This window comes from Coregonus lavaretus (genome assembly GCF_964263955.1).
Source record: "Coregonus lavaretus genome assembly, chromosome: 12".
Lineage (NCBI taxonomy): Eukaryota > Metazoa > Chordata > Actinopteri > Salmoniformes > Salmonidae > Coregonus > Coregonus lavaretus.
The window spans coordinates 27123507-27140049 of record NC_139999.1 but is presented as its reverse complement, the minus strand read 5'-3'; the positions used below and the strand labels follow the sequence as shown (position 1 = coordinate 27140049).

The 16543-nt window shown below is 43.6% G+C and overlaps 1 protein-coding gene across 1 annotated transcript in view; it reads left to right on the top strand.

Moving 5' to 3' along the window:
* LOC311138617 (rho guanine nucleotide exchange factor 10-like protein) overlaps positions 1 to 16543 on the top strand; it is a 127814-nt gene that overhangs the window by 51732 nt on the left and 59539 nt on the right. The window contains exon 18 of the mRNA XM_084173377.1: positions 10564 to 10664. Within this exon, the coding sequence (XP_084029503.1) occupies positions 10564 to 10664 (101 nt within the window). The remainder of the gene's footprint in view (positions 1 to 10563; positions 10665 to 16543) is intronic.

The window sequence follows — 16543 nt, the reverse complement described above, 5'->3', positions numbered from 1 at the left end:
GGTCATTAACTGATCGTTACATACAGTATTCACTTCCTTGAGAACTCAAATGGAATAATTGACAGCATTAGCCATGTTATTTTCATAAATTAAATGTGTTTTTCACTTGTTCAGAATCATTTTTTAAAATGTTATTGTAGTTCACCTCAAGGACACATAGGAAGTGGTATTTGACTGACAGCTCATTTTGTCATTTTTAGATTTACCAAATCTAAAGGTGCCACAATGGGAGCTTCTATAATTCTCTCACACTGTGGTGAATCTGAATGTGCATATCGTATTGTGCTGAAGTGGCTATGGACTCAGCTGAGAGTAGAGGAGGTGGATCGAGAATGAAGACAGATTAAAGAGGGAGTCGTGCTGTGGCTGCTAGTGTGTGGAGGATGAGAGGAGGAGGAGGAGGAGGAGAGGAGGGGAGTAGCAGGACCAGGGAGGGAAATAGACCTTGATCCACCTCCACCACAGGAACATGGCTAGGCAGGGTGACAGAGGTGGGCACGTAGCAGCGAAGTCCTAAATGTACCCATCGAACCTAAGGTGATAGCTTGAGCAGCAGAGCACTGCAGACTGGTACCTCTTTCTCTCTCTCTCAATTCAATTCAAGGGATTTATTGGCATAGGAAACGTATGTTAACATTACCAAAGCAAGTGAAGTAGATAGTACACAAAAGTGAAATAAACAATAAAATTAACAGTAAACATTACACTCAGAAATTCCAAAAGAATAAAGACATTTCAAATGTCATATTATGTATACAGTTGAAGTCAGAAGTTTACATACACTTAGGTTGGAGTAATTAAAACTAGTTTTTCAACCACTCTACACATTTCTTGTTAACAAACTATAGTTTTGGCAAGTCGGTTAGGACATCTACTTTGTGCATGACAATTGTTTACAGACAGATTATTTCACTTATAATTCACTGTATCACAATTCCAGTGGGTCAGAAGTTTCCATACACTAAGTTGACTGTGCCTTCAAACAGCTTGGAAAATTCCAGAAAATTATGTCATGGCTTTAGAAGCTTCTGATAGGCTAGTTGACATCATTTGAGTCACCTGTGGATGTATTTCAAGGCCTACCTTCAAACTCAGTGCCTCTTTACTTGACATCATGGGAAAATCAAAAGAAATCTGCCAAGACCTCCGAAAAAAAGTGTAGACCTCCACAAGTCTGGTTCATCCTTGGGAGCCATTTCCAAATGCCTGAAGGTACCACGTTCATCTGTACAAACAATAGTACGCAAGTATAAACATCATTGGACCACGCAGCCGTCATACCGCTCAGGAAGGAGACGCGTACTGTTTCCTAGAGAAGAACGTACTTTGGTGCGAAAAGTGCAAATCAATCCCAGAACAACAGCAAAGGACCTTGTGAAGATGCTGGAGGAAACAGGTACAAAAGTATCTATATCCACAGTAAAACGAGTCCTATATCGACATAACCTGAAAGGCCGCTCAGCAAGGAAGAAGCCACTGCTCCAAAACCGCCTTAAAAAAACCAGACTACGGTTTGCAACTGCACATGGGGCCAAAGATCGTACTTTTTGGAGAAATGTCCTCTGGTCTGATGAAACAAAAATAGAACTGTTTGGCCATAATGACCATTGTTATGTTTGGAGGAAAAAGGGGGTCGGCTTGCAAGCCGAAGAACACCATGCCAACCGTGAAGCACGGGGGTGGCAGCATCATGCTGTGGGGGTGCTTTGCTGCAGGAGGGACTGGTGCACTTCACAAAATAGATGGCATCATGAGGAAGGAAAATTATGTGGATATATTGAAGCAACATCTCAAGACATCAGTCAGGAAGTTAAAGCTTGGTCGCAAATGGGTCTTCCAAATGGACAATGACCCCAAGCATACTTCCAAAGTTGTGGCAAAATGGCTTAAGGACAACAAAGTCAAGGTATTGGAGTGGCCATCACAAAGCCCTGACCTCAATCCTATAGAAAATTTGTGGGCAGAACTGAAAAAGCGTGTGCGAGCAAGGAGGCCTACAAACCTAACTCCGTTACACCAGCTCTGTCAGGAGGAATGGGCCAAAATTCACCCAACTTATTGTGGGAAGCTTGTGGAAGGCTACCCGAAACGTTTGACCCAAGTTAAACAATTTAAAGGCAATGCTACCAAATACTAATTGAGTGTATTTAAACTTCTGACCCCACTGGGAATGTGATGAAAGGAATAAAAGCTGAAAGAAATCATTCTCTACTATTATTCTGACATTTCACATTCTTAAAATAAAGTGGTGATCCTAACTGACCTAAGACAGGGAATTTTTACTAGGATTAAATGTCAGGAATTGTGAAAAACTGAGTTTAAATGTATTTGGCTAAGGTGTATGTAAACTTCCGACTTCAACTGTATATACAGTATTGTAACAATGTGTAAATAGTTAAAGTACAAATGGGAAAATAAATAAACATAAATATGGGTTGTATTTACAATGGTGTTTGTTCTTCGCTGGTTGCCCTTTTGTTGTGGCAACAGGTCACAAATCTTGCTGCTGTGATGGCACACAGTGGTATTTCACCCAGTAGATAAGGGAGTTTATTTTTTTACATTTTAGTCATTTAGCAGACGCTCTCATCCAGAGCGACTTACCGTTAGTGAGTGCATACATTTTCATAATTGGGTTTGTTTTCTAATTCTTTGTGGATCTGTGTAATCTGAGGGAAATATGTGTCTCTAATATGGTCATACATTTGGCAGGAGGTTAGGAAGTGCAGCTCAGTTTCCACCTCATTTTGTGGGCAGTGTGCACATAGCCTGTCTTCTCTTGAGAGCCAGGTCTGCCTATGCGGCCTTTCTCAATAGCAAGGCTATGCTCACTGAGTCTGTACATAGTCAAAGCTTTCCTTAAGTTTGGGTCAGTCACAGTGGTCAGGTATTCTGCCACTGTGTACTCTTTGTTTAGGGCCAAATAGCATTCTAGTTTGCTCTGTTTCTTTTTTTATTCTTTCCAATGTGTCAAGTCATTCTCTTTTTGTTTTCTCATGATTTGGTTGGATCTAATTGTGTTGATGTCCTGGGGCTCTGTGGGGTCTGTTTCTGTTTATGAACAGAGCCCCAGGACCAGCTTGCTTAGGGGACTCTTCTCCAAGTTCATCTCTCTGTAGGTGATGGCTTTGTTATGGAAGATTTGGAAATCGGTTCCTTTTAAGTGGTTATAGAATTTAACGGCTCTTTTCTGGATTTTGATAATAAGCGGGTATCGGCCTAATTCTGCTCTGCATGCATTATTTGGTGTTTTTCGTTGTACACTGAGGATATTTTTGCAGAATTCTGCATCTCAATTTAGTGTTTGTCCCATTTTGTGAATTCTTGGTTGGTGAGCGGACCCCAGACCTCACAACCACAAAGGACAATGGGTTCTATAACATATTCAAGTATTTTTGTCCAGATCCTATGGTATGTCGAATTTTATGTTCCTTTTGATGGCATAGAAGGCCCTTCCAGCCTTGTCTCTCAGATCGTTCACAGCTTTGTGGAAGTCACCTGTGGCGCTGATGTTTAGGCCAAGGTATGTATAGTTTTTTGTGTGCTCTAGGGCAACGGTGTCTAGAAGGAATTTGTATTTGTGGTCCTGGCAACTGGACTTTTTTTGGAACACCATTATTTTTGTCTTACTGAGATTTACTGTCAGGGCCCAGGTCTGACAGAATCTGTGCAGAAGATCTAGGTGCTGCTGTAGGCCCTCCTTGGTTGGTGACAGAAGCACCAGGTCATCAGCAAAGAGTAGACATTTGACTTCAGATTCTAGTACGGTGAGGCCGGGTGCTGCAGACTGTTCTAGTGCCCTCGCCAATTCGTTGATATATACAGTGGGGAAAAAAAGTATTTAGTCAGCCACCAATTGTGCAAGTTCTCCCACTTAAAAAGATGAGAGAGGCCTGTAATTTTCATCATAGGTACACGTCAACTATGACAGACAAATTGAGATTTTTGTTTTCTCCAAAAAATCACATTGTTGGATTTTTTATGAATTTATTTGCAAATTATGGTGGAAAATAAGTATTTGGTCACCTACAAACAAGCAAGATTTCTGGCTCTCACAGACCTCCACTCATTACCTGTATTAATGGCACCTGTTTGAACTTGTTATCAGTATAAAAGACACCTGTCCACAACCTCAAACAGTCACACTCCAAACTCCACTATGGCCAAGACCAAAGAGCTGTCAAAGGACACCAGAAACAAAATTGTAGACCTGCACCAGGCTGGGAAGACTGAATCTGCAATAGGTAAGCAGCTTGGTTTTAAGAAATCAACTGTGGGAGCAATTATTAGGAAATGGAAGACATACAAGACCACTGATAATCTCCCTCGATCTGGGGCTCCACGCAAGATCTCACCCCGTGGGGTCAAAATGATCACAAGAACGGTGAGCAAAAATCCCAGAACCACACGGGGGGACCTGCAGAGAGCTAGGACCAAAGTAACAAAGCCAACCATCAGTAACACACTATGCCGCCAGGGACACAAATCCTGCAGTGCCAGACGTGTCCCCCTGCTTAAGCCAGTACATGTCCAGGCCCGTCTGAAGTTTGCTAGAATGCATTTGGATGATCCAGAAGAGGATTGGGAGAATGTCATATGGTCAGATGAAACCAAAATATAACTTTTTGGTAAAAACTCAACTCGTCGTGTTTGGAGGACAAAGAATGCTGAGTTGCATCCAAAGAACACCATACCTACTGTGAAGCATGGGGGTGGAAACATCATGCTTTGGGGCTGTTTTTCTGTAAAGGGACCAGGACGACTGATCCGTGTAAAGGAAAGAATGAATGGGGCCATGTATCGTGAGATTTTGAGTGAAAACCTCCTTCCATCAGCAAGGGCATTGAAGATGAAACGTGGCTGGGTCTTTCAGCATGACAATGATCCCAAACACACCGGCCGGGCAACGAAGGAGTGGCTTCGTAAGAAGCATTTCAAGGTCCTGGAGTGGCCTAGCCAGTCTCCAGATCTCAACCCCATAGAAAATCTTTGGAGGGAGTTGAAAGTCCGTGTTGCCCAGCGACAGCCCCAAAACATCACTGCTCTAGAGGAGATCTGCATGGAGGAATGGGCCAAAATACCAGCAACAGTGTGTGAAAACCTTTGACCTGTGTCATTGCCAACAAAGGGTATATAACAAAGTATTGAGAAACTTTTGTTATTGACCAAATACTTATTTTCCACCATAATTTGCAAATAAATTCATTAAAAGTCCTACAATGTGATTTTCTGGATTTTTTTTCCTCATTTTGTCTGTCATAGTTGACGTGTACCTATGATGAAAATTACAGGCCTCTCTCATCTTTTTAAGTGGGAGAACTTGCACAATTGGTGGCTGACTAAATACTTTTTTTCGCCATTGTATGTTGAAGAGGGTGGGGCTTAAACTGCATCCCTGTCTCACCCCACGGCCCTGTGGAAAGAAATATGTGTGTTTTTTGCCAATTTTAACCGCACACTTGTTGTTTGTGTACATGGATTTTATAATGCCATATGTTTTTCCCCCAACACCACTTTCCATCAATTTGTACAGCAGACCCTCATGCCAAATTGAGTCCAAAGCTTTTTTGAAATCAACAAAGCATGAGAAGACTTTGCCTTCATTTTGGTTTGTTTGTTTGTCAATTAGGGTGTGCAGGGTGAATACGTGGTCTGTCGTACGGTAATTTGGTAAAAAGACAATTTGACATTTGCTCAGTACATTGTTTTTCACTGAGGAAATGAACTAGTCTGCTGTTAATGATAATGCAGAGGATCTTCCCAAGGTTGCTGTTGACGCATATCCCACGGTAGTTATTGGGGTCAAATTTATCTCCACTTTTATGGATTGGGTTATTATTATTATTATTATCAGTCCTTGCCTCCAAATATTGGGGAAGATGCCAGAGCTAAGGATGATGTTAAAGTGTTTAAGTATAGCCAATTAGAATTTCTGGTCTGTATATTTTATATTTTCATTGAGGATACCATCAACACCACAGGCCTTTTTGGGTTGGAGGGTTTGTATTTTGTCCTGTAGTTCATTCAATGTAATTCGATAATCCAGTGGGTTCTGGTAGTCTTTAATAGTTGATTCTAAGATTTGCATTTGATCGTGTATATATACCTGCTCCTGCAGGTCTGGGAGAGTGTCTCACTGGTCTGGGCGGGGTGTCTGTTGATCTGTTGCTCCTGTGTGAGGTGTTGGGTCTGCGGTTGAGGGCGATATCCTTTAGGGTCCGGGCGAAAGTGGCCACTGCTATCTTGTATAGGTGGACCTGGTCATAAAGGCTGTTCAAGTCCAGGGTGGAGTGGTGGGCCAGGTAGACATTTGGTTTTGAGGCACATTCACGGGAAATACTTGCGTTTACCCGCTGTGTGGTAGCGGGGTGAAAGTATTTTCGTGGTAGCAGGGTTGAGATAACTACTTGTGCGTTGGGGAAAGTAGAAGAAGCTTTTTCTATCACTCCCTTGAGTGCTGTGGCCACCCTTTCCTCGCCACAGCACTCAGAGGGTACTGTATTTTAATTACCTCTGAACATGGGGAGGGTGCTTCTAAGGCCTCTCCATTTTGTTTGGATAGACTGTGCGACTCTCCTGCCATTGTTGGGCTCAAGGGCTTTGACACCTCTCACTTCACACGTCAGTGCTAATTGAAGTTGTATCTCTTTGTCCTAGCAAGCTTGCTAGCCTTAGCATTCAGTCCTTATAAAGTAAAATATATCATTGTAATGTATTTTTCTTCTTGCTTTTTGAAAGTAAAAAAAATAGCTTCAGACTAAACATTACTCACTCAGTTCCAGGTTGGATGATGTTTTCAGGTTTCTGTTTGTTTGCCAGAGCATTTGCTGTACAGCTTGGGAATAGTAATCCTTGGTAGTAGAAAGCCTTCCAGGTAATTCCGTCCAAAATCAGGTTGTAGGTTTGGAGTTTTGGTTTGGAATGAAGGTTATGTTGTGGAGGGTAGCATCCTGTATATGTCCCTGCCAAAAAATCCAAGTTTATCTAACTCTAAATCTATCTTTTTTGTAAAAACATGCTGGAAATTGCGGGAGCAACATCTTTGAGCTGTCCCCTACCCATCTCTGTGAGCTGTATCACATAGTGTAACATTATTTGTTAGTAGCATCCTACAGACCTCATTCTGCCACACAGAGAAGCAGGTTTCTACAGCATTGAGTGTGGGGGTGGGGATGCTTTGAGCAAGTGGAATCCTATAGAGACCTGTACTCTAGTGTAGAGTGTAGATTGTGAGGAGAAGCAGGAGATAAAACCTGAGGATGAAAAAGAGAGAGTTCCTTTAGGAGAGAGAGCTGGGCAGGGACTCTGATAGCAGACTAATTGAGGCCAGGCCTCTGTGGCGGGTGGCTGGCTGGTTGCTTGGCAGGCAGGGCTGGGGGTTGAAGGTGGCAGGGCCAGCAGAGGGCCTTAGGGCTGGGGGTTGGTGGTGATTGGTGGGGTGACAGGTGGTGCATCTCTCTCTCTCTCTCTCTCTCTCTCTCTCTCTCTCTCTCTCTCTCTCTCTCTCTCTCTCTCTCTCTCTCTCTCTCTCTCTCTCTCTCTCTCTACCCTTCCCTCTTTCAATCACGCACACATGCACACACGCACACACGTTGATACTCTACACAGTCTTGTTCGGTCTCTGTGAGAGTGGATCCACAGCAGGGCCCCCCTGTACCGAGTTGGTCCCCTCCTGTCAGCCTGGGAGAGCCAGGAAGTCAGCACATTACAGCCTCCCCTTCCCTCCATCCCTTCTCACAGAGCAGGGACAGGCTGAGCTGAGGACATGGGGGAATCTCTACCACTGCCTCAAAGGCACCGCAGTATGTGTGTCAGCACATCGTTAGCACACGCTTTAACTATGGCTGCTTTAGTATGGCTGTAGGCACACACACACAGGCCAAATGTGTAAAGAACAGCAATCATGGGTCAATGCCAAGGCTGTGCCAGATGACTTGTGGTTTATTTTCTGTAGGTGTCTCGTCTTTGACTTGCTGCATGCCACATGCATGACTTTCACTCACCTCTCAATGAGCAGCTAAGTTGTGACTTTCCCAGTCCAGGCAGGTCCTGGTCTAGGCACACTGTAGCTCCCACAGGGGCCTCTGACTGACCTCTATCAATGTCTGGAGAATAGGTGTGTGCCGGCTGTGTGACAGGCTCTCGCTCAGCACTCACTCCAACATCTGTCCCGTCCTTGTGCATTAGTGTCCCATGTGTGCCTCAGCAGTGACCCACAGCCATATATCAGCCCGGGTCTATGCTGCGGGGCTGGGACCTTGCTCCACACCACTCGGCTCTGTTCCGCCAGCGTGCCCATGCCTACTTCCCCATTCTGCCCGTGTACCAGCACACCTGCACTGCGCCTGTCAATCAGCCGGTGCGAGGACTCAGAGTCCGCTCTGTTTAGCATGTTTGGAGCAGTGAGAGAGTAGAGTATTACCCTTCCTCGCAATCCGATGAAAGGAGCAGTTTCATTCTCATCTTTTCCCCCCTCTCTTTCCCCTCTCGCCTCGTCTCTCTCTTTCTTCAGCAAATTGCTTCTGCTGTATTTAAGCAGTGAAGGGTATGAATTACATCTCGGTGTGAAAGCTCCACTTTTGTCAAAGAAGTTGGAGATCTTACTCACATCTTCCTGTCCTTGTCTACTCTCGCGCTCTCACTCTGTCTGAGTGAAAATGAATTGGGAGCGGGCTGGGCAGCAGGCAGGTATGACAGAAGCAGATTCTCAGGCTGCACACCGTTCTCCACTCAATTACCCTCTAATGATGTCTGAACAGCTGAATGTGAAATGCCTTCCCTTTGTGTGTGTGTGTGTGTGTGTGTGTGTGTGTGTGTGTGTGTGTGTGTGTGTGTGTGTCAGGAATGGCTCTTTAACAAGCAGGGCATTGGGTACAGTGACAAATGTACTTTCACTGGCTAAGTGAAGAGAGAGGGAGAGAGATATAGAGACAGAAAGGAATGTATGAGAGCTTCACCTTTAAGATGGGGCCAGCTTTCAGGGAAAACAGCTATCCGGAGGCCTGCTGCTGAATCGAATCACTGAGGATGTGTGCTGCTGTTGTATCTTTTAGCCTGGCACTCAACTTGAAGCAAGTAGTATCTGTGTCCCTGTTTATTCATGTAGAACAGAGGAAAAAACTAACAGGTATTTTGCGTATACAGATGTATTGCATATACAGATGTAGGATCTTCATTTTACCTATATTGTCACAGCAAAATAATCCTGCAGCAACAGGATTTGAACGTTTAGTCCATAATGTTGCTTGATCAGTGGTTAGGCTATACATGAAAAGTGCAATACTGTTACTATAACCTTGTGTTAGCGTGGGTTTTCAGTGAATTTATGTAAATCACTAACTCCTAACTCATCTGCGGTGCAGGAAAATTCTCAGCAACAAAAGAGTGATCAAATTAAGATCCTAAGTCTGTACAGACTGCAAGGACGAGAGCGTGAGCACTGAGCCGGAGGACTTGTGAGCGGTAACCTGGTGGCTGGTTCACAGCTGCTGATCGCAGAGTACTAAGCCCCTACCAGACGCATATGACCTTTAATAGTTCCACACTGAGCTCCCCTGTTCAAGGATCACATTATTCCCACATGCAGGACCAGAACTGTCAGCTTTTACCCATAGTGTAAAAGGCATGTCGGCGGGTGAGGGGCAAGGAGCAGGGGGGCTCCTTCTTTGTGTGTTAGCAGCTCATGCTCCCCTCTCATCCTCTCTCTTATCTGATCTGGGCATCTCAGTGTGGCGGTGACTGCACTGCTACCTTCAGGGTCAAACGGCGCGTTGCATCATTTGACCTTCACATCACTTCCAATATCCTGATTGAAACAGGGGGAGAAACGTGCTGTTTGTCACAGCTCTGTGGTTACAGGACTCTCCTCCCTTTCCCTCTCCTCCCTGTCCTCCTGCTACCAGAAGGACCTCCAAAGGGGAAGAGTAGGCAGTCTTATAGTACACTAGAATAAAGCTACAGTATGTTTTCATTTTTTCAGTGGGAGTTTAAAATACATGTGTAAAATACAGCACAAACCGCTTCAAGAAATCACATAAAGATAAGTTTACACAATCAGCAGCCTAGAATTTCATCATCATATAATCCAACCATATCACAATCTCATGACATATCCAAACCCAACATACATCCATAGAACAGACCAGTCTGCAGCACTGTCCTGGTTTTGGAAGCTGATGACTACAGTCCCAGAGCCATATCTTATATGACCCTGCATAGAACAAAAGAGTCCTTGGCTTTATTGGATTTCAGTTTGAAATTCTGAAATGGCACCTGGAACTTGTTATTTAGTCTGTGTGGGCTGTCATTGAAAAGGAACTGGCCTTTGCAGGACATTTGTCTGTGGTATTTGTCTTTGTGCATTGATTGGCTCTATGGAGTACTATGCCACTATTCCTACAGCTTTAGGCTATTTTCCAGTGCAGTGCATGACCCATAAAACACAAATGGGCTTTTAGCTGCTGCTTTGCTGTGTACAGTAGAACAATGGTCTTGATGAGGTCCCCACAGAGCATGAGTCAGGTGTTTTACGTTGTGTGTGTCTGTGTGGGTATTCCCCTCTAGGTCGGGACGTCCCGTCAGCTTCATGGTGGTTTTCAACACCCCCAGCCCCCTCAGCAAGATCTCCTGGGTCAACCGGCTGCACCTGGCCAAGATTGCACAGCGTGAGTACTACATTACATGACCCTTCCTTACTGAAATCAGTGGGGGGTGTACATAAAACACAGTTACATACATAATACATAGTTACAGCTGCAAATTACACACGGTGAATTGATTTCTGTGGTGTTGTTTAGGCTTTATAGAGTAGTGGTTAAAACATTTCATTTACAAATCCTCACAAAAGAGCAGTAACATATCAGATAAGGTGGTTAAGGCACATGCTCCAGCTAAGGCACTGTGTGGTTTGTTTTATGGTCATTGGCTCAGTGAAAGTCTGGTGTTGTGTGTTATTGAATCAGATTAACCAAAGACCTCCCTCAGGGATAATGTGTATATTCTGTATAATGTGTGCTTGGCCTCAGAGACTAGGCAATATTGAGCTGAGTATGAAGGCACACGCAGTCTGAGGGGACTGCACCAGCACTGGTCCCTTTCCAGCAGGGAGCAGCACTGTGCTTTCCTACTGCCTACCGCTCCAGTTTCCCCCTCCCCACTACCGAAAGCCTGGCTCTATAGCCTGACTCCACCCATTGATGCTGGAGACCATCCATTGGGAGGTTCATCAAAGCGTGTTCTGATCAACTGGCACGTGCAGAGCCAGCCAGGGCCACTGCACACGATATTAATCTGATTATTTGGCCATGGTGACATTAGCTTCCCTCCCATCATTCCTATTTCCCCATCACCCCAGGCACCCCCTCCTGACACACGCATACACTCACCCAAACATATACGCACACACATAACCCACTCATGGTTTTGGGTCTATGGTGTTGCTCTCTAAGTGCTCTGATATCATATTGCTTGGGCACTGCTCTGTGTTAGGCTGCTTAACTCCCAGAGGCCGTTGGTTTCACAGTAAGCTCCTGCACAGATCTGTAAAGGTTTCAAAGGAAGTTACTGGAACCAGATTAAATACCACAACATGAAATGCATTTTACAGATGAGCAGCCAGAGATGCAATTGAACAACATCCTGTTGTGCAGCCCCAAGGGACAACTCATACAGGGATCGATGGGGCCGGGATTAAGTCTACTGTTATGTGTTATAGGTTAAAGTCGTGTCTGTTTGGCTATCCCCGGTGTTCGTTTCTCCATCAGACATCTGAATATCTCTATCTGTCCTCAGAAATGCCAGTGAAAAGACCAATAGAGTGGATCTCTGCATGGTGCTGCAGCTCTCACAGGGCGTGAGGTTGTGTGCTGGAGTACATCTGTAGGCTCTCCAGCAGAGCCTGGGATGTTGTCTGACTGTGTCAGAAAGGAATAAAAAACATCACCATACACTGCCTTGCAGTGCTGCCCACACTTACATCAACAACACAGCAGGAGTACTGATTAGGACATGGGATCTATAGAAACGATGTAGCATATAGATAGCTTATAGCAATCATAGCATAACAGCTACCTCCCTACCCATATGATAATCATTTGGTGGGTGCTTATATTTGTCCAGTTTCACACAAGTGTGTATTATACGGATGTGTGACAGAGTGGGGTCACGGCCAGGGTCAGCCATAATCAGCAGCGACCCTGGAGCAATTAGTGTTAAGTGCCTTGCTCAAGGGTACATCGACAGATTTTTTCACCTTTTCAACCTTTCTGCTACTAGCCCAATGCTCTAACCACTAGGCTACCTGCCGCTGATTGGACGAAATGCAACGCCAAATTACTCTCAAAACACATTTTAGTACCATTCTGAAAGCTTTAGTCTGTGTAGTATACTCAATATGTTTTTCTAAGACAAGCTAGGACAACAACAGTGTGGAGATGTTTGTTTGGTATTTGTTTGGTATTTTGGTTTGCGTTGTTTCCTCCGCTTCCCCAGCTTTTGCCAAGTGCTTGTATCATCCTTTTTGCAGAGCTTTTCAACCTCTGCCATATTGTGGATTCAGAGCTATCTATCTAATAGAACACAGAAGGTTTTCTTTAATGGAAGCTTCTTTAATGTTAAACATGTAAAGTGTTGTGTACTGCAGGGCAGCTATCTTGGCCCTCTACTCTTTTCTATTTTTACTATTGACCTGCCACTGGCATTAAACAAAACCTGTGTGTCCATGTATGCTGATGATTCAACAATATACACGTCATCAACCACTGCTAGTGAAATCACTGCAACCCTAAACAAAGAGTTGCAGTCAGTTTTTGAATGGGTGGCCAGTAATAAACTGGTCCGGAACATCTCTAAAACTAAGATCATTGTATTTGGTAATCTGGTAATTAATGGTGAGGCTGTTGAGCAAGTTGAAGAGACTAAATTACTTGGTATTACCTTAGATTGTAAACCGTCATGGTCAAAACATATATTGATTGATTGTGTGTAAAGATGGTGAGAGGTCTGTCCTTGATAAGAGATTATCTGTTTTTTTTGGCCCCACAGTCCACAAAGCAAGTCCTGCAGGCTCTAGTTTTATCTTATCTTGATTATTGTCCAGTCATATGGTCAAGTGCTGCAAAGAAAGACCTAGTTAAGCTGCAGCTGGCCCAGAACAGAGCAGCACATCTTGCTCTTCATTGTAATCAGAAGGGTAATATCAATACTATGCATGCCAGTCTCTATTGGCTAAGAGTTGAGAAAAGACTGATTGCATCGCTTCTTGTTTTTATAAGAAACATTAATGTGTTGCAAATTCCAAATTGTTTGCAGAGTCAACTTACACACATCACTGACACACACACACACTTACCCCTGTTGGGGTCTTTTCACAGTCCCCAGGTCCAGAACAAATTCAAGGAAACGTACAGTATTATACAGAGGCATGATTGCATGGAACTCCCTTCCAAGTGAACAGCAAACCTGGTTTCAAAAACCAAATAAAGCAACACCTCACGGCACAATGCCTCTCCCCATGTGACCAGATTTTTGTGTGTATGTACTGACATGTATGTGTAATTGATAGATACACACACACACACACACTAAATGTCAATGTTTTTAAATGGGTGTAAATTGTAAAGTATTTTGTCTGTAATGTCTTTTTCGTTATGTGTCGGACCCCAGTAAGACTAGCTATCGCCATTGGAGTCAGCTAATGGGGATCGTAATAAAATAAAAAAGTAATCCGGTTATTACTTGGAGAGCTAATGTTTTTGCAGAATACACTGGCTGCACAACAACGGCAACCCTCCCCAATGCCAAGCTCACGATGCTTCACAAAATGTTTTTATGGTGATGAGCAAATAACAATCTGGGCTGACACTAATAAGTGGTTGTTGGGGTCTAAGTGTAAAGATCCCCGAAACACAGATAGCAGCTAGATACTCAGCGAGAGGGACAAGCATTTTCAACAGCCTATTTAAAGTTCAATATTTGGAATGTTTTTAATACAAAACATCATGACCTGCCCTAAAACTTTCTCTCCATCACTTTACCTGCCTGTATGCATTCCATATCCACTTATTTCTCTGGCTTCCTAATGTCACAGGTTATATTCACTATGCATTATTGTGGTAGTTTCATAGATTAGGACTATAGGTTTAGACCTTACATACTGACACTTACAGTGGGGAAAAAAAGTATTTAGTCAGCCACCAATTGTGCAAGTTCTCCCACTCAAAAAGATGAGAGAGGCCTGTAATTTTCATCATAGGTACACGTCAACTATGACAGACAAATTGAGATTTTTTTTCTCAGAAAATCACATTGTAGCATTTTTTATGAATTTATTTGCAAATTATGGTGGAAAATAAGTATTTGGTCACCTACAAACAAGCAAGATTTCTGGCTCTCACAGACCTGTAACTTCTTCTTTAAGAGGCTCCTCTGTCCTCCACTCGTTACCTGTATTAATGGCACCTGTTTGAACTTGTTATCAGTATAAAAGACACCTGTCCACAACCTCAAACAGTCACACTCCAAACTCCACTATGGACAAGACCAAAGAGCTGTCAAAGGACACCAGAAACAAAATTGTAGACCTGCACCAGGCTGGGAAGACTGAATCTGCAATAGGTATGCAGCTTGGTTTGAAGAAATCAACTGTGGGAGCAATTATTAGGAAATGGAAGACATACAAGACCACTGATAATCTCCCTCGATCTGGGGCTCCACGTGGGGTCAAAATGATCACAAGAACGGTGAGCAAAAATCCCAGAACCACACGGGGGGGCCTAGTGAATGACCTGCAGAGAGCTGGGACCAAAGTAACAAAGCCTACCATCAGTAACACACTACGCCGCCAGGGACTCAAATCCTGCAGTGCCAGACGTGTCCCCCTGCTTAAGCCAGTACATGTCCAGGCCCGTCTGAAGTTTGCTAGAGTGCATTTGGATGATCCAGAAGAGGATTGGGAGAATGTCATATGGTCAGATGAAACCAAAATATAACTTTTTGGTAAAAACTCAACTCGTCGTGTTTGGAGGACAAAGAATGCTGATGGAAACATCATGCTTTGGGGCTGTTTTTGTGCAAAGGGACCAGGACGACTGGTCCGTGTAAAGGAAAGAATGAATGGGGCCATGGATCGTGAGAGTTTGAGTGAAAACCTCCTTCCATCAGCAAGGGCATTGAAGATGAAACGTGGCTGGGTCTTTTAGCATGACAATGATCCCAAACACACCGCCCGGGCAACGAAGGAGTGGCTTCGTAAGAAGCATTTCAAGGTCCTGGAGTGGCCTAGCCAGTCTCCAGATCTCAACCCCATAGAAAATCTTTGGAGGGAGTTGAAAGTCCGTGTTGCCCAGCGACAGCCCCAAAACATCACTGCTCTAGAGGAGATCTGCATGGAGGAATGGGCCAAAATACCAGCATCAGTGTGTGAAAACCTTGTGAAGACTTACAGAAAATGTTTGACCTGTGTCATTGCCAACAAAGGGTATATAACAAAGTATTGAGAAACTTTTGTTATTGACCAAATAATTATTTTCCACCATAATTTGCAAATAAATTCATAAAAAATCCTACAATGTGATTTTCTGGAAAAAAAATTCTCATTTTGTCTGTCATAGTTGACGTGTACCTATGATGAAAATTACAGGCCCCTCTCATCTTTTTAAGTGGGAGAACTTGCACAATTGGTGGCTGACTAAATACTTTTCCCCCCCACTGTATCAACATAGAGAAAATGTATCCATGCAGGTTTCCATGCCATATTTTCATATTTAGGTGAAAATCCATTGAGACGTTGTTCGTTGAATCTCTGGTGTGAAATAGAATGGATCCGCACCAACCTGGCCAGAATGTCAATTACATGTTAATTGCATTATACCCACACTTTGCCTTCCCATTTAACCAAATGTAATTACAATAAGGGAGTTGTTGATATGATTTTACGGATGGCCTGCCGTCACTAGGCTCTCCTTTCATTTCATGGTAATGCAGGCCTGATGCACGCCCTGGGGAGTCCTCCAGTTCAATCAGCAGTTGCACTCCACTCAGCTGTATCCTGTATGGACAGAGGGGTGCCATGCTCCAAAATGTCTCCAAATGGCTGATGCCCCAAATAGCAAACGCTCTTATGCATGATTTAGTGAGCAATTAGACATCACAAAGCTCATTTTGTAGCCAAACTCTGTACCAGCGTTTATGACTGTTACATTTATATAACACACTTATATCCCTCAGGTATGTTTTCATATACACTCCTTACTGTACCGCACAGAATACGCTTAGTGCCAAATGCTATCCCCAAAGTGTACTTTCAAAACACATAAATCTCATCTCATTTCTTACACTTAAGCTACAGGAACATAATTGTATGCCTGAGGTACAATTTGAAGCACATTTATAGCATGAGTTGTCTTGTAGTGTAGCTCTTTGTCTTGGGCATTCACATTATATATACAGTAGGAAAGTCTGCCAGATATGAAAAGTTTGCTGATGTAGAGATAGTTTTTACTTAGGATGGGTCCAGCCCTGAGGCCTAACATCACAGATAGAATAT